The 15613-nt window shown below is 39.0% G+C and overlaps 1 protein-coding gene across 1 annotated transcript in view; it reads left to right on the top strand.

Annotated features, from left to right (window-relative positions):
• The window catches only part of LOC105519519 (putative uncharacterized protein C6orf183), a 72055-nt gene that overhangs the window by 9949 nt on the left and 46493 nt on the right, over positions 1-15613 (top strand). Inside the window, exons 2-4 of the mRNA XM_011952888.1 lie at positions 8620-8784; positions 12316-12388; positions 12641-12757. Coding sequence (XP_011808278.1) covers positions 8639-8784; positions 12316-12388; positions 12641-12757 — 336 coding nt within the window. The 5' untranslated portion in view covers positions 8620-8638. The remainder of the gene's footprint in view (positions 1-8619; positions 8785-12315; positions 12389-12640; positions 12758-15613) is intronic.

Genomic DNA, 15613 nt, shown 5'->3' with positions numbered 1-15613 from the left:
AGGTAAAAGAGATAATAATATGGAGCAGAGGGAGACAAAGTTTAAGAAAGTTGCTTTGGTGCTGGGCGCAGTGGCTCATGCCTGTAATCCCCGCACTTTGGGAGGCCGAGGTAGGCAGATCACGAGGTCAGGAGTTCAAGACCAGTCTGACCAACATGGTGAAATCCCGTCTCTACTAAAAATATAAAAATTAGCCGGACATGGTGGTGTGCACCTGTAATCCCAGCTACTCAGGAGGCTGAAGCAGGAGAATCATTTGAACCCGGGAGGTAGAGGTTGCAGTGAGCCAAGATTGCACCACTGCACTCCAGCCTAGGTGACAGAGACTCCGTCTCAAAAAAAAAGTTGCTTTGGAAAACAGGAATATTTTCTTTTTTCTTTTTTTTCTTTGAAGGCAGTTGTCATATCTTTAGGGACAAGATAGTAGGAAGCTTATAATTCGTGGGGTTATTATAATTCTAATGATTAATATAAATAATAAAAAAGGAAGTTTTGACTGAGAAAAAGGACAGGAGAGAAGGGAGTAGAACAAAATTAAATTTACCAAGACATTTCAGTTAAAAGTTAGACTGGATGCAGAAGCTGACTGTCAGACCTCAAGAAAAACATACAGGCAGAATTCTATAGTTCAAAAATTCATATAATATTAAATACTAAGAAGATTTAAGATTCACTTAATCTGTATTCCTTAGATGAGCCTCCCCTTTCAGATACCTTGGTTTTTCCCAGAGCTCTATTAGGTCAAACTGTAGGTTATGTTCCATTAGTAGATCCTGACTTTGATTTAGTGGTTTGTGAACCAAAGTTTGTTTTTAATGGAGTAGAAAAATGTCACAGTACATTGCATGGAGTACAAGCCAATGTTGAGATTTTCACTTTGGGTAAGATTTTTTTTTTTTTTTTCTTTGAGACAGAGTCTCACTCTGGTGCTTAGGCTGGAGTGCAGTGGTACGATCTTGGCTCACTACCACCTCTGCCTCCCAGGTACAAGTGATTCTCCTGCCTCAACCTCCCGAATAGCTGGGATTACAGGTGTGGCCACCATGCCCAGCTAATTTTTGTGGTTTTTTTGTAGAGACGGGGTTTCACCATGTTGACCAGGCTGGTCTTGAACTCCTGACCTCAGGTGATCCACATACCCTCGGCCTCCCAAAGTGCTAGGATTACAGGTCTGAGCCACTGTGCCTGGCTACTTTGGGTGAGATTTAGTAAAGGCCACATCACTAAAACAGTTAAGTTATAGTCATATGTTGAAAGACATTGGACCGTTACAGAAGCAACAAAGACTAGAAGAACCAAAATTCCAGAAATGAAGGAGCCTTCCTAGGTGAGCTGACAATCCCTGGCTATTTGCTTCCTTAGCCAATCTACCAGTTCTAGTCACAGTGACACTGTTTTGGCATAAGAACCCAAATGGGACAAAGAGAAGCCAGGGAGACTTTTGAAGGCCATGGCTGCAGGAATGGCAGATTTGAATCTCATGTCTGAAATATACCCACTGGATATTTGCTGAATGCCAAGGTATGAAGGAGACTGGGGGGCTCGTCTAGAAAGGCAAAGTAAAATCTGCAGTCTTGCCATGCTTAAAAGATAAACCCTGCTAGAGAGGAACTGTGTCAAATATACGACAGTTCTCTCCCTCAAATTTTTGCCAGATTTTGAACTTTCATGGGGCGGGAAACTAAGTTCAAACCTTTGAAGGACAGAATTTCAGAGATGAGGAAAAAGAGAAATGTCAAGCTATCAATCAAAAGGCTCAGAAGGCACACCTAAGAAGGAAGTTGGAAAGGCAGGTAAAATCTGAGATTAGCTTAGGAGACAACACCCCACAGGAGAGAGGAAACCAGCACAAAATACTTGGCCAGCTTTCCTCTCTAGACGTTTGCCAGATTTTGAAGCTGCAGGTGGTTAAAGAGCTAAACTAAAACCTCTAAAAGGGTGGAACTGAATCTTTGGTTAAAAAAAACAAAACAAACAAAAAAACAAAATAACACTAGCCAAAGAATAAAAACTTTACAATGGGCCAGGCATGGTGGCTCACACCTGTAATCCCAGAACTTTGGGAGGCCGAGGCAGGTGGATCACCTGAGGTCAGGAGTTTGAGACTAGCCTGACCAACATGGAAAAACCCCGTTTCTACTAAAAATACAAAATTAGCCAGGCGTGGTGGCATACGCCTGTAATCCCAGCTACTCGGGAGGCTGAAGCAGGAGAATCACTAGAACCTGGAAGGTGGAGGTTGTAGTGAGCCAAGATCGCACCACTGCACTCCAGCCTGGGCAACAAGAGCAAAACTCGGTCTCTAAATTAAATTAAATTAAAAATTAAAAAAATATATATATATATAAAACTAAAGTGTCGAGGACAAAATGGAGAAATAGGTAAATTCACTGTAATTGTTAAAGATTTTAATATACCTATTTCATATATCCTTTGAAAAATCAATGATTATATCAATGGATATAAAAGATTTGAACAACATGACTAACCAATATGATCTAAATGACATACATAAAATACTATTCCCAACATCAGAATCCACATTTTTTCGAGTATACATGAAACATTTGCCAAAATAACCATATGTTCGGTTATAAAGCAAGCTCAACATATTTTTAAGAATTGAAGTCATACAGAGTATGTTCTCAGGCCACAGTGGAATCATACTAGAAACCATAACAGAAAGAACCAGTTTTAAATAACCTTTATGTCAAAAAAGAAATCATAATAGAAATTAGAAAATATTTAAAATATAATGAAACCACAACATTAAAAACTTCTGTGATATAGCTAGAATAGTGCTTAGAGGACAATTTATAGCATTAAATACATTACACAAGAGGTTAAAAATTATTGATCTAAATATCCATCTCAAGAACTGGAAAAAGAAAAGCAAATTAAACTCAAGATAGTAAAAGCAATGATCTAAGTTAGGTGAGCAGAAATCAGTAAAAGAAAAGGCAGACATAAATAACCTAGAGAAAACTCAATAATACTGGTTCTTTGAAAAAATTGGTAAAATTGGTAAATCTCTAATAAAACTGATCAAGATAAAAGCACAAGTACAAGCTGGGCATGGTGGCTCACGCTTGTAATCCCAGCGCTTTGGGAGGCCAAGGTGGGTGCATCACCTGAGGTCAGGAGTTCAAGACCAGCTTGGCCAATATGGTGAAACCCTGTCTGTACTAAAAAATAGAAAAATTAACCAGGTGAGGTGGCACCTGCCTATAATCCCAGCTACTCAGGAGACTGAGGCAGAAGAATCACTTGAATCTGGGGGGCGGAGCTTGTAGTTAGCCGAGATTGTGCCACTGCACTCCAGCCTGGGTGACAGAGCAAGACTTTGTCTCAAAAAAAAAACAAGTACAGAAATTATGAATATCAGGAATATAAAAGGAGACAGCACTACACATTTTATAAATGTTAAAAAGATAAGAAGCTTAAAAGGACAACATCAAGAAAGTGAAAGGATGACCCACAGAATGGAAGAAAATATTTGTAAATCATATATCTCATAAGGGACATGTATCTAGAATATATAAAGAACTCTTACAACTTCATCAATAAAATACAAATAATCCAGTTAAAAATGGGCAAAGGATCTGAATGGACATTTCTCCAAAGAAGACATACAAATGGCCAATGAGCACGTGAAAATTTGATTGACATCATTAGCCCCAGGGAAATGCAAATTAAAACCGCAATGAGATACCACTTCACACCAACTAGTATGGCTTAAATTAAAAAGACAGATAGTAACAGGTGTTAGCAAAGCTGTGGAGAAATTGGAATTCTCTCATATGTGGCTGATTGGAATATAAAATGGTACAACCACTTTGGAAAACAGTCTGGCAGTTTCTCAGAGGTCAAACATATTTACCCTGTAATTCCACTCCTACACATATACTCAAGGGAAATGAAAACAGATGTACACAAAACCTTGTATATGAATGTTCATAGCAGTGTTATTTATAATTGCCCCCAAATTAAAACAACCCAGATGTCCATCAGTTGATGAACAAATAAAATGTAGTACAGTTAGTTGTTCAGTGAAATATCACTCAGCCATTGAAAATGAATGAAGTGCTGATACATGCTACAACAAGGATGAGGTTTGAAAACATGCTAAGTGAAAGAAGCCAGTCACAAAGGACCACATATTGTATGGTTCCGTTTATATGAAATGTTCATATAAATCTGTAGAGACAAATCTGTAGAGACAGAAAGTCAAGTAGTGGTTGCCTATTGTTAGGGAGAAGAGGTAGCTTAGAGAAAAGTGAGGAGTGGCAGGTAATGGCAAAAGGGTTTCTTTTTAGTGTAATGAAATGTTCTAAAATTGATTATGGTCATGATTGCACAACTCTGTGAATATACTAAATAAAGAGCATTGATTGTGCATTTCATGTGGGTTAATCAGATGGTGTGTTAATTATATCTCAACAAAGCTGTTAAAGTATGAGAATATTATGAAAAACCTCACATCCCCCCAAAATTCGTCTACTTAGATGAAATGTACTTATATATCAAAATGTTCTTTTAAAAGTCTTAATAAAATGAACACAAAAATAAATAAAAAATTGAATAGTTATATAGCTGTTTAAAAAATTGAATCTGTAATTGAAGTCCTCCCTACAGAAAACTTCAGTTTACTATATTTCAGAAATGACTTATTCCAAACATTTAAGGAAAAATATAGCAATTATAAACGTTCTTCAGAAAATAGAGAGCACTTCACAACATGTCTTGTGAAGCCAGCATAATCTTGATAACAAAATCTGACAAAAACATTATAAGAAAAATGACAGGCCAATGTCTCTCATGAACATAAATACAAACATTATAAACAACATAGCAGAAAATTGAATAAACTTTTCTATAAAAAAAGATAACAAATTATGACCAAATGGAGTTCATTCTAAAAACACAATTTTGGATTAACTTTTGAAAATCTGTGAAATTAACCACATTAACAAATATATGAGGGAGATCACATGATTAATAGATGCAGAAAAAGCATTTGACATAATTCACCCTTTCAAGAAAAAATTAAAATAAACCTCTCAGCAAACTAAAAGTAGAAGCAGGTTATTCAACTCAGACCATCAAATATATTTATCTCATGTCCCCCATGTTCTATAGACACAATGAAGGGAAAACACCAATGTGTTTATCTGAACAATGCCTGGGGGATGATGAAGCAGACTTGGAAGGAACCCAGGCCGTTGAGTGCCGGTTTAGTGGTGGGGCTGCTCTACAACCCTGGACCATTTACATTAGCACCGTTAGGTTAGAGAGACTTAAAAGATCTTTTTTCTTTGATTGATTGATTGATTGGAGATAGAGCCTCACTCTGTCACACAGACTGGATTACAGTGGTACTCACTGCAACCTCAGCCTCCCGGGTTCAAGCCATTCTGCCTCAGCCTCCTGAGTTGCTGGGATCACAGGCATATGCTACCACCTCCGGCTAGTTTTTGTATTTTTAGTAGAGGTGGGGTTTCGCCGTGTTGGCCAGACTGATCTCGAACTCCTGGCCTCAAGTGATCTACCTGCCTCAGCCTCCCAAAGTGCTGGGATTATAGGCGTGAGTTTGTTCTTTTAGCCACTGGTGATGGTGTCTTTTTGTTACAGGGGCTTAGCCACACCCCTATTAATGCAGAAGCTGGCATGTAATGCATTTCATTTGAAAGCATAGATGATTTGAAAGCATTTGATGATCAAGATGACTACACATCAAAAATGTTTACCCAAGGAGGTTACAGAGTGTCTATCTGTGCAGATCAATAAAGAGAATTGGATTGGCCCACAGTGATATGGGACCAGTTTGCTTATCAGTTTAAATTCTGGCATTTGCTAGAATAAAAACAATTGTTTTATTTTGGTACATACCATATTATCAAGTTTTGGGAGCCTTTAAAACACTTGAGGCTGTGCTGATTTATATATTTTGATGAGCTTAACCATCTACATTTATTATAATTATTGTTACATTTGAAATTAATTCTGCCATACTTCGTTTTGTTTCCCCTCCCCCACTTTTCTTACCTTCTATTGCAGGGGTCCCCAGACCCCAGGCCATGGACCTGTACTGATCAGTGGCCTGTTAGGAACTGGGCCACACAGCAGGAGGTGAGTACAGGCAAGTAAGCATTACCATCTGAACTTCCTCCGGTCAGATCAGTAGCAGCATTTAGATTCTCATAGGAGCATGAACCCTATTGTGAACTGTGCATGTGAGGGATCTAGGTTGCATGCTCCTTGTGAGAATCTAACTAATGCTTGATGATCTGAGGTGGAACAGTTTCATCCTGAAACCATCCCTCCTCCCGGCCACCCGCTGCTTCCCATCCATGGAAAAATTGCCTTCCACGAAACCAATCCCTGTTGCCAAAAAAGTTGGGGACCACTGTTTATTGGATTTAAAAGTCCTGTCTCACCCCTTACTCCCACTACTTTGGGAAGCTCTAGGATGCATTTCTTTCTTTCTTTCTTTCTTTCTTTCTTTCTTTCTTTCTTTTATAGGTACAGATATTTTTATTATTTTTTTATTTTTATTTTTTCCTTTTTTTATTATACTTTAAGTTCTAGGGTACATGTGCACAACATGCAGGTTTGTTACATATGTGTATATGTGCCATGTTGGTGTGCTGCACCCATGAACTCATCATTTACATTAGGTATATTTCCTTATGCTATCCCTCCCCTCTCCCCACACCCTACTACAGGCCCCGGTGTGTGATGTTCCCCACCCTGTGTCCAAGTGTTCTCATTGTTCAATTCCCACCTATGAGTGAGAACATGTGGTGTTTGGTTTTCTACCCTTGCCATAGTTTGCTCAGAATGATGGTTTCCAGCTTCATCCATGTTCCTACAAAGGACATGAACTCATCTAGGATGCATTTCTATTCTTTTACTAATCGCCTTGAAACTTTTAAAATAGTTACTCAGTATTTCTCTTCTAAACATGCCTGCTTTATCCCCATCCAAGCCTGCTGTAACCACACATTGAACACCCCCAAACCTTGCTCAAGCTGATCTTACTATTTTTGTCTTAAATTTTAACCACTTTTAAATGCATACAATTATGTATGATATGTAATTATGAATGACAAATAATTAAATGTACTTATTTTTAAAAACATTATTGAAGAAATTCTCTTTTCTCGCAATCTCTTTTCTAAGACTACATGAGGTCCCAGTGCTTGCCTGACACATGGTAGGTTCTCAATAAATGAAGCACACCTCCCATACCCCTCCACGTAAACAGTTGTCTCTTTAAACCTAGACATGAGTGCTCAGCAGGCATGTATTTCTCTGGGTTGGATTCACTTCATGGACTGTTGTCAAAGACTGACCCCTTTATGTTAATTTTCTGAATACTGTACTTGACTGTGTTGCAAGCTAAACAGTACAGGATTAAATGTTCTCATTTCTGAGCTGTGAAGTGTTGAAACTAATCAAGTAATGAAGGCAGAATGTCTGTCCTGTGGGAGAATAATCAGCCAGTCTGTGTTGCTCCCACTCTTGGCTGCCAATTGGAATGCAGCTGTTAAGGCAGTTGTTTAACTGTTCGTCCAACTTGAAAGGACACTGCCAAATGGCAAATATTTTCTATAACAACATTTTACTTTTGCTAAGAACAATAACAGTGCATTTTATTGAGCTCCAATGGCATGCCAAACATGACAGATTTATTACTAGGCAGGTTCACAACCTGGACTGAGCATAGATGCTCATTTCCATTTTTAATATATTTAGAAAAAGAATAAATAGGCTCCCAAAGGAAGCCTCTACACAAAACATCTCTACAGCTTAATTATTTGTTGAAATGACAGCATATTAACTTGAGAAAATGAAATGTCTCGAAAGGAAAGATGAGAACCTAGAAATATCAAAGGAAAAAAAGAAGGTTTAAGTATTATAAATCTCTCTAATGTGGCCTAAGTGAGACTTAACTCCTACTTGTCCAGGACAGGTGAGGGCAGCAGTAACACAAGGAAATACATCATCTGTTGAATCCCCTGCAATTTATGGGTCCCTGGACTTCTGAGTCATGCAGTTAATCTACATTGTTAATGAGAATGTTGACACTAAGTACTTAACAAACAATTATGTTGAATTTGACAGACTGTGAACCAGGTGAGGTGGGGTGGGAGGTTATCAGCTTTTATTTAATGGTAAAACCTGTGTGCTAAATATAGGCAGTCAAAATTAAGAAAACACATTCAAATGCAAAAGTACAATTTTCTATTAGAAGTCAGCAATAACTGCCACTCACAGTAGTTAGTGTGTAATCCCCACAAACATTTATCAAGACTGCAGAGATGAGGTGTTGAGGGGAGGTGCATTTTCACTTATTAAACCCCAACAGCCAAAGCTGAAGCAGAGATGTTTTTGAAGGTGAACTGGGTTAATCAAAGGCATGACCAGTGGAGATTCTGATTGACTTTTTCTCTACTGTTTACTAGATGTTAATTAAATCACAAATGACAACAGTCTCATAGCAAAATACATGCATTTCTACAGAGTCCACATGATTTCTTGCACAAAGATAGACAAAGTTCCACATACTGGGTAATGGTCACTGAGGGCATCAAGCTTTGTGATCCTCTTTTTCAGGGATACAGAAAAACAGCAAATGCAAATCATGGATGAAATTTATAAGATCACTTCCACAGAAAGGGTCCAGCTGTTGGAGAAAAAACTGGCTGTGCAACTGACTGAACTGAAGTCTGAGATAGAAGAGCAGGGAGCTCTTCAGAGAACAACTAATCGAGTTTACAGGTAAATAGAGGCAGTGAGAAGGGCCTTTACTCCCCACTCTCACTCCATAATCTCTATCAGCACCCTTTCTTCTTTTTACACGGACAATTGACATTATCTCCAGTTCAGATAGATAGTATATAATAGCAGTTTCAGGTACCCATTTCTAACCTGATTGCTGCCTCTAAGATTTTTCTATATTCTAGATTTGTTAAGACAGATCCAAGCAAAAGTCTTACCAAAGAAAATGTAAAAGTGTTTTTACATGTTAACTAATGCTATTGTCTTAAAGTTACAGAAGCTATAATACAAATCATACTCAGTGAAAGGAGATCTCATTTTACCCAATAATATTTTAATTGAATTTGATCTTGATTTTGGTGAGAAATTTAAAAGCTGAAATAATGGTAGGCATTTGGTAATACATTATGCAAAACAATGTTCTGTGAGTGTTACCAGCACTGTGGATTCTTGCTCTCTGCCAGGATAGAAATCAAGAGAGATCACCAAACAGAGCAGCAAAGGGAAGTTTATTCAGCTTGTGCACAAGGGAGCCGGCACCAAGAAAGGAAAAGTAAAGAGCTGCTCTCCAAGGGTAGTGTGTGGGTTAGTTTTATAGGATCTTTTCATAGAGAAGGGTTACATCAGGGCATATATGGTGGGGGGACTGGGGTGCAGTTTCTAGTGCTCATGCAGGGGCTCAACATGCTTCTTCATACATCAGATGTAGCATTAGCATTTTAAATCTCCACCCAAGGCATTATTCTTAGCACAAAAATGAGGAAGAAGTAACTACAAGTTGAGTTTTAGTTCTAACTGCACATGTGGGGCTTCGTGGAAGTCTCTAGCCCCCCAAAGTAGGAACTCGCTGTTAATAACTTCTTGGGTCTTTTGTTACTGATTTGCTGAGAGTTATGTAAGCTAGAGTGAGAGTGGCTTTTGTTCTTCTCCTTTAGAGCAGATCACAACAGGAAGCCAGCCAGCCTGTTTCATTAGGAGCGCTTCTATAGGTAAATGCTGCCAACAACAGCAATCAAGTTCTTGTAGAGAATCAAGAGACATAGATCAGGCCCTAATGACAAGTCTCATGGGCCCAGGACCTTCATATCCCTCTGTTTCTGTTACTGCCGCAACTGATCAAAAGGAGCAGTATAAGAACCCTGTTAGGTTGAATCACTGAGAAAATACAATATGGATGGTGAGAGGTTTGGACAGGTCAGAAGATGCAGTAAGCAGGTGAATTAGTACTTCATTCCAAAGACAATTCTGAAGAACCAGCATTTCATATGTTTTTTAATTAGTATTTAAAACCATCAGGTGTCTGAAGCAAATCAGATTGTGTGATGAGATGGAAAGATCATGGAACCATGCAAGTCATAATTTTTCTCAACTTTGGTTTCTTTATTTGAAAAATGAGGTTAGTACCTTGCCTACCTACATAAGGTCATGAGGATAATGAGATAATGCATGTTAAAGTATTTTTAAAACAAGGAAACACAATGCAAAGATGGAGTGTTGATATTATTATGATTTAAATGTCAGAATGTCAGGCAAGTGACTCCCCAGTGTACACTGGATAAGAAAGGCTTTCTGATGTCTCTTAGAATTGAGTGATGGGAAATCCTGGATTGCCTTATTTGTCTACTCCGCCAAACCACCCAACACTGCACCTGGAAGAATCTTTTAGTCTAACAAATGCTTCTTGAGCACCTTCTGTTTTCCAGGTGCTGTGCTAGGTTCTAGACTCCAAGGAACATGGAAATATCCACTCCCGATAATCACTTTAACATTCTCATTCCACTAGACTGAAAAATCTATTGAGGCCTGGAGAACTGTGTGTCTTAATCATTTTCCCTTTTTTTTTTTGCATCCTTTCCCTCCTTTCACTCCACAAACCTAAGACTTTGCAGTGGTTAAGTGTTTCATAAATTCTTGCTGAATGAATAAATGAATGAATGGTGTTGAATGAACAATGCTTGATGAATATAGCAATAAATCTCTTTTTGCAGGTTGATATACACACTACTTATGTTCACCAGTTTCTTCTGGGTCATTCACAGGCACTTTGAGGTTAACTGAGAGGAAAGACAAGATCCGAGTGAGACGGGGCTGGGTAGCTAAGCCCATGACCCTCCCCATCTCCCAGTATGCCAAAGATAAGAAGACCAGAGGGCAGGGGAAAGTTTCTTGTGTTTCTCTAACTACCTGGTAATAGCTGATCCCTTTTCTGGTTGGTTACTCGTTCCTCACTGCCACAAGGCTGCAGCCAGGATTCAGAATCACAGAAATTATACCTTAGGTTTATTACTGTTTTTATTCTCAAATCTGTTTCAGAGCTCACTTCTTCCCCCCGCCCCGCCCCCTTAAAGCAAACATATTAGGAGATAAGAGGAGCATTATCTCCAACTTCAGGGGTGGAAATTTGACACAATGTGTCTAAATGTGTTGCTTAGGCTCACTTGACTGATGGATTTCTCGACTGTCAGTCTGGGGTTCTTTTCACAGAACCACTGCCTGTAGTGGGGGAAATTGCTGGCAAGTGTACAAACTTAACAGTGTATTTTTATCTTCCCTTAAAACTTATCTGGGAACTCATAGGGCCATGTGAACAATATTAACCTAAATGTCACTGCTTACACCTCCTTCATAATCTCTAGGTGGTCTCTCACCTGTTTTCTAGACTACCTGCTGTGGCCCCTTACCAATGTCTGCAAAATACTATCTTGAGAAAGTGATGCTGGCATCAGGGTTGCTGTTTCCTGATATTTCCAAAGCTGCCAAACCTTGGGATATATCTTATCCCAAATGTGGAGCACTCTGCTGTTCCCAACCCAGGGTCCCACCCCCTTACCAGGTGACCCCACACCTTGTGCCTCCTTGTATCAGAGTCCATGGTAAAAACAACAGCTCCCTCATAACGGTGTGAACAGGAATCCACAAGGCTGCTTAAACAGGCACTTCTGCTATAAATGTTTTTCCTAGGAATCAATAATTTTCCTGAAGCATTAAGTTTGGTTAAAATGATTCCTGAAGTATTTCATCTTTGATATTTAAGAATCACTCCCACCCCCAGCAGATAATTCATCAAGAACACAAAAATAAAAGCATTTTATTTTAAATTACACGATATTGGTTTTATGTGCCAGTTAGGGTGAAAGGGGGATCTGAGAGGCACAATATTTGTCAGAGATAAGGTTGCTGGAGGGAATACGGTCGGGGAAATAAAAAGCCTCACCATTGTGTCCCTCCCTTTACTCTACAGTAGGAAATAGTGAGGTGAATCAAGGGTAGAACAAAATACTCTGTTTGTATGGGGAGGAGAGAGAAAAATTGGCCCAGGGAAAGGTTTAGCAAACATGCTAATCAAAAATGATTCTAACCAAAACAAAAGGATGTGGCCTTTGCCACATAATTCAATAATTCAGTATAATATGATATACTTATTCAGAAATGAGCAGTTGTGAAGAGTTACAGATTAATCATGGCCTATCTATAATCTGGTCGATTACAGCTTTTGTAATTACTACTTATATTGCATAAATCTTTCTGCAGCTCTGTTCAAATGCCAAAGGATATTTATTACTTTAGAAGAGAGAGGGAACTGGCACTGAAGAAAACCTTACAGGTGAGTAGGAGAGTGAGCTATTTCAATACAACAATAAGTTTGATTTTTCTGATTGGTAACTTTTAGCAGAAACAGTTTATTTTTGCAGACAAACAGCTGATGCTATTAACAGTATTTATGAGAACAGGCCACTATTCAGCTTACCACTGGATCAGAGCAGACCATTATTTCCTTGGAAAAGTCTGATTTTGTGATACTTGAAATTTTACAGTTCTTTAATTTGGGATGTTAAAACTAGTTATTTGGGTTTAGTTGGCCGAGTCGAAGTCCTTTGTTGTTCAGGCAGACGTCATGCAGAGGGAGCTAGAGAGCTGCCTAAGAAGGGAGTACACCCCTGAAAATTTACCTTTGCTTCTGTTACAGGTAAGAGTGATATTGCAATTTGAAAAATTCATTTGAAATTTAGTAGAAATGTATGGGCAAACTGGCTTTCAGGTATATCCTTTCACTAGGGTAGGTTTTGTTTTTCTCGACATGTATAGTTTGCACAACTTGGCTAGTGTAAACGCTGCTGCCAGAGATCTATTTCATAGTTTTAAATTCTGCTTAAAGGCATAGAATAATTGACTGAATTTCTGCTAAATACTTTCTGTGTCGATTATGTAGGGCAATATGACATTGACTAGGACAGTTCCAGCCCTTAAAAAGCTATTGGCTACGGCCAGGCATGGTGGCTCATGCCTGTGATCTCAGCCCTTTGGGAGGTTGAGGCAGGCAGATCACTTGAGGTTAGGAGTTCGAGACCAGCCTGACCAATATGGTGAAACCCTGTCTCTACTAAAAATACAAAAATTAGCTGGGCGTGGTGGCACATGCCTGTAGTCGCAGGAGGCTGAGGCAGGAGAATCGCTTGAAACCAGGGGGCAGAGGTGAGCTCAGATTGAACCACCGCACTCCAGCCTGGGTGACAGAGTGAGATTCTATCTAAAAACAACAACAACTATTGTCTAACCTAAAGAAGACATTTCTGGCTGGGCACGGTGGCTCATGCCTGTAATCCCTGCACTTTGGGAGGCCGAGGTGGGTGGATCACAAAGTCAGGAGATCGAGACCATCCTGGCTAACACGGTAAAACCCTGTCTCTACTAAAAATACAAAAAATTAGCCAGGCGAGGTGGCAGGTGCCTGTAGTCCCAGCTACTCGGGAAGCTGAGGCAGGAGAATGGTGTGAACCTGGGAGGCAGAGCTTGCAGTGAGCCGAGATCGTGCCACTGCACTCCACTGCACTTCAGCCTGGGCGACAGAGTGAGACTCCCTCTCAAAAAAAACAATAAATAAATAAAAAAAGAAGACATTTCTGAGAAATTTTATTTTATTTTATTTCACCATGTTGTTCAGGCTGGTCTTGAACCCCTAGCCTCAGTGATCCACCTGCCTTGGCCTCCCAAAATGCTGGGATTACAGGTGTGAGCCACTGTGCCCAGTCCTGGAAATTTCTATTAAGAAAATAACTCAAGACATGGGAAAAATAGTTTTCCATAAAGATTATTATTACAGCATTATATTAAAAGTAAAACGTTAGAATTGCCTAAATATCCACCAATAAGATAAAGAGTTAAGAAAAACAGTATGGTACATGGTAGAATATTGTTCTGCCATTAAACATTTTTTTTTTTTTTTGAGATGGAGTCTCGCTCTGTCACCCAGGCTGGAGTGCTGTGGCCGGATCTCAGCTCACTGCAAGCTCCCCCTCCCAGGTTCATGCCATTCTCCTGCCTCAGCCTCCCGAGTAGCTGGGACTACAGACGCCGCCACCTCGCCCGGCTAGGCGGATCACGAGGTCAGGAGATCGAGACCATCCTGGCTAACACGGCCATTAAACATTTTTTATTGTTAAATTAAGTTTAGCTTAAAGCTGCCTTCTTGTAAGTTCAGAAACCTTGGTAAGGTTTCTCCCTACATAATGACCTGTAACCTAACTGGACTGTAAATAGACCATAACCTACTCTTGTAACAAGTAACTGAGTCTCAGCCAATCACAGAAGTCATGCTTTAGCCACTTGCAGGCAGCCAACTGTTCAAAGTGTGTTCAAATAAGGCAAACACTGAGCTGTAACCAATCTGACTGTTTCTGTACCTCACTTCTGTTTTCTGTTACTTCACTTTCCTTTTTGTCCGTAAATCCTTTTTCACTGTGCAGCAACACTGGAGTCTCTCTGAACTTATTCTGGTTGGGGGGCTAGGAGGGCTGCCCGATTTATGAATTGTTCTTTACTTAATTAAACTCTGTTAAATTTAATTTGTCTAAAGTTTTTCTTTTAACATTAGCATAAGGAATTATTATATATGAAATGTTAACAAAAACTAATGTGTGTGTGTCATAATAATGGTCAAGTATGTATAGAAAAAAATCACTTGAAGGACTTAGACCAAATGTTAATGAATGTTATGTTTGGATGGCAGGTTAATGAAGTTCCCCTTTCTACTTTTATATGTTTGCTACATTTTCTATAATAAGTATATATTATTTAGATTTTAAAATTCCTTGTTCTCTATTCCTGTGTTATGAGTTATGTCTTACCTATGCATACAAATTAGTTCTTTAGCAACAGTTAGTTCTTTAGTTAGGAATTAACTATTAAATTAATCACAAAGAAACAAAAGATCTTGAGATACTATTTGCAAGTCAAACTGTCGTCATTGTTTTCATTCAGGATTCTCTTTCCCTATCATTTCTGGCATTCTTCATTCTTTTGTGGATATCAGTGTTTCTCAATGGAGAGAGAGGAGGGGTAGAGATAGAAGATATTTTGTGCCCCAAGGGACATTTGGAAATGTCTGGGGATATTTCTTGTTGTCACAATTTGGGTGAGGGGTGTGATTGGTTGCTACTAGCATTAAGTGAGTAGAGGCCAGGGATGCTGCTAAACATTCTACAATTCACAGGGCAGTCTCTCACAATGAAGAATTATCTAGTCCCCAATGTCAATAGTTGCTGAGGTTGAGAAACTCTAGTATTATCTAAACTTCCATAGGATATCATTTGCCTTTTCTCCGAAGAATTTTCTTTAGCATTTCTAGTAGTTCAGGTTTGCAAGGGACAAATTCTCACAGCCTTTGTTGTTTTGAAAGAAGTATTTCCCCTTCATTTTGGAAAGATATTTTTGTTCAACATAGAATTCTGGGTTGGTGATTTTTTTATTGCTTTAAAGATACTGCTCCATTGTCTTTTGCCTTTTGTCTTACATAGTTTCCTTTTCTCTCTCTTTCTCTTTCTTTCTTTCT

The sequence above is a fragment of the Colobus angolensis genome, unplaced genomic scaffold (genome assembly GCF_000951035.1).
Source record: "Colobus angolensis palliatus isolate OR3802 unplaced genomic scaffold, Cang.pa_1.0 Scaffold35, whole genome shotgun sequence".
NCBI lineage: Eukaryota > Metazoa > Chordata > Mammalia > Primates > Cercopithecidae > Colobus > Colobus angolensis.
This window is presented reverse-complemented; position numbering and strand designations above follow the sequence as displayed.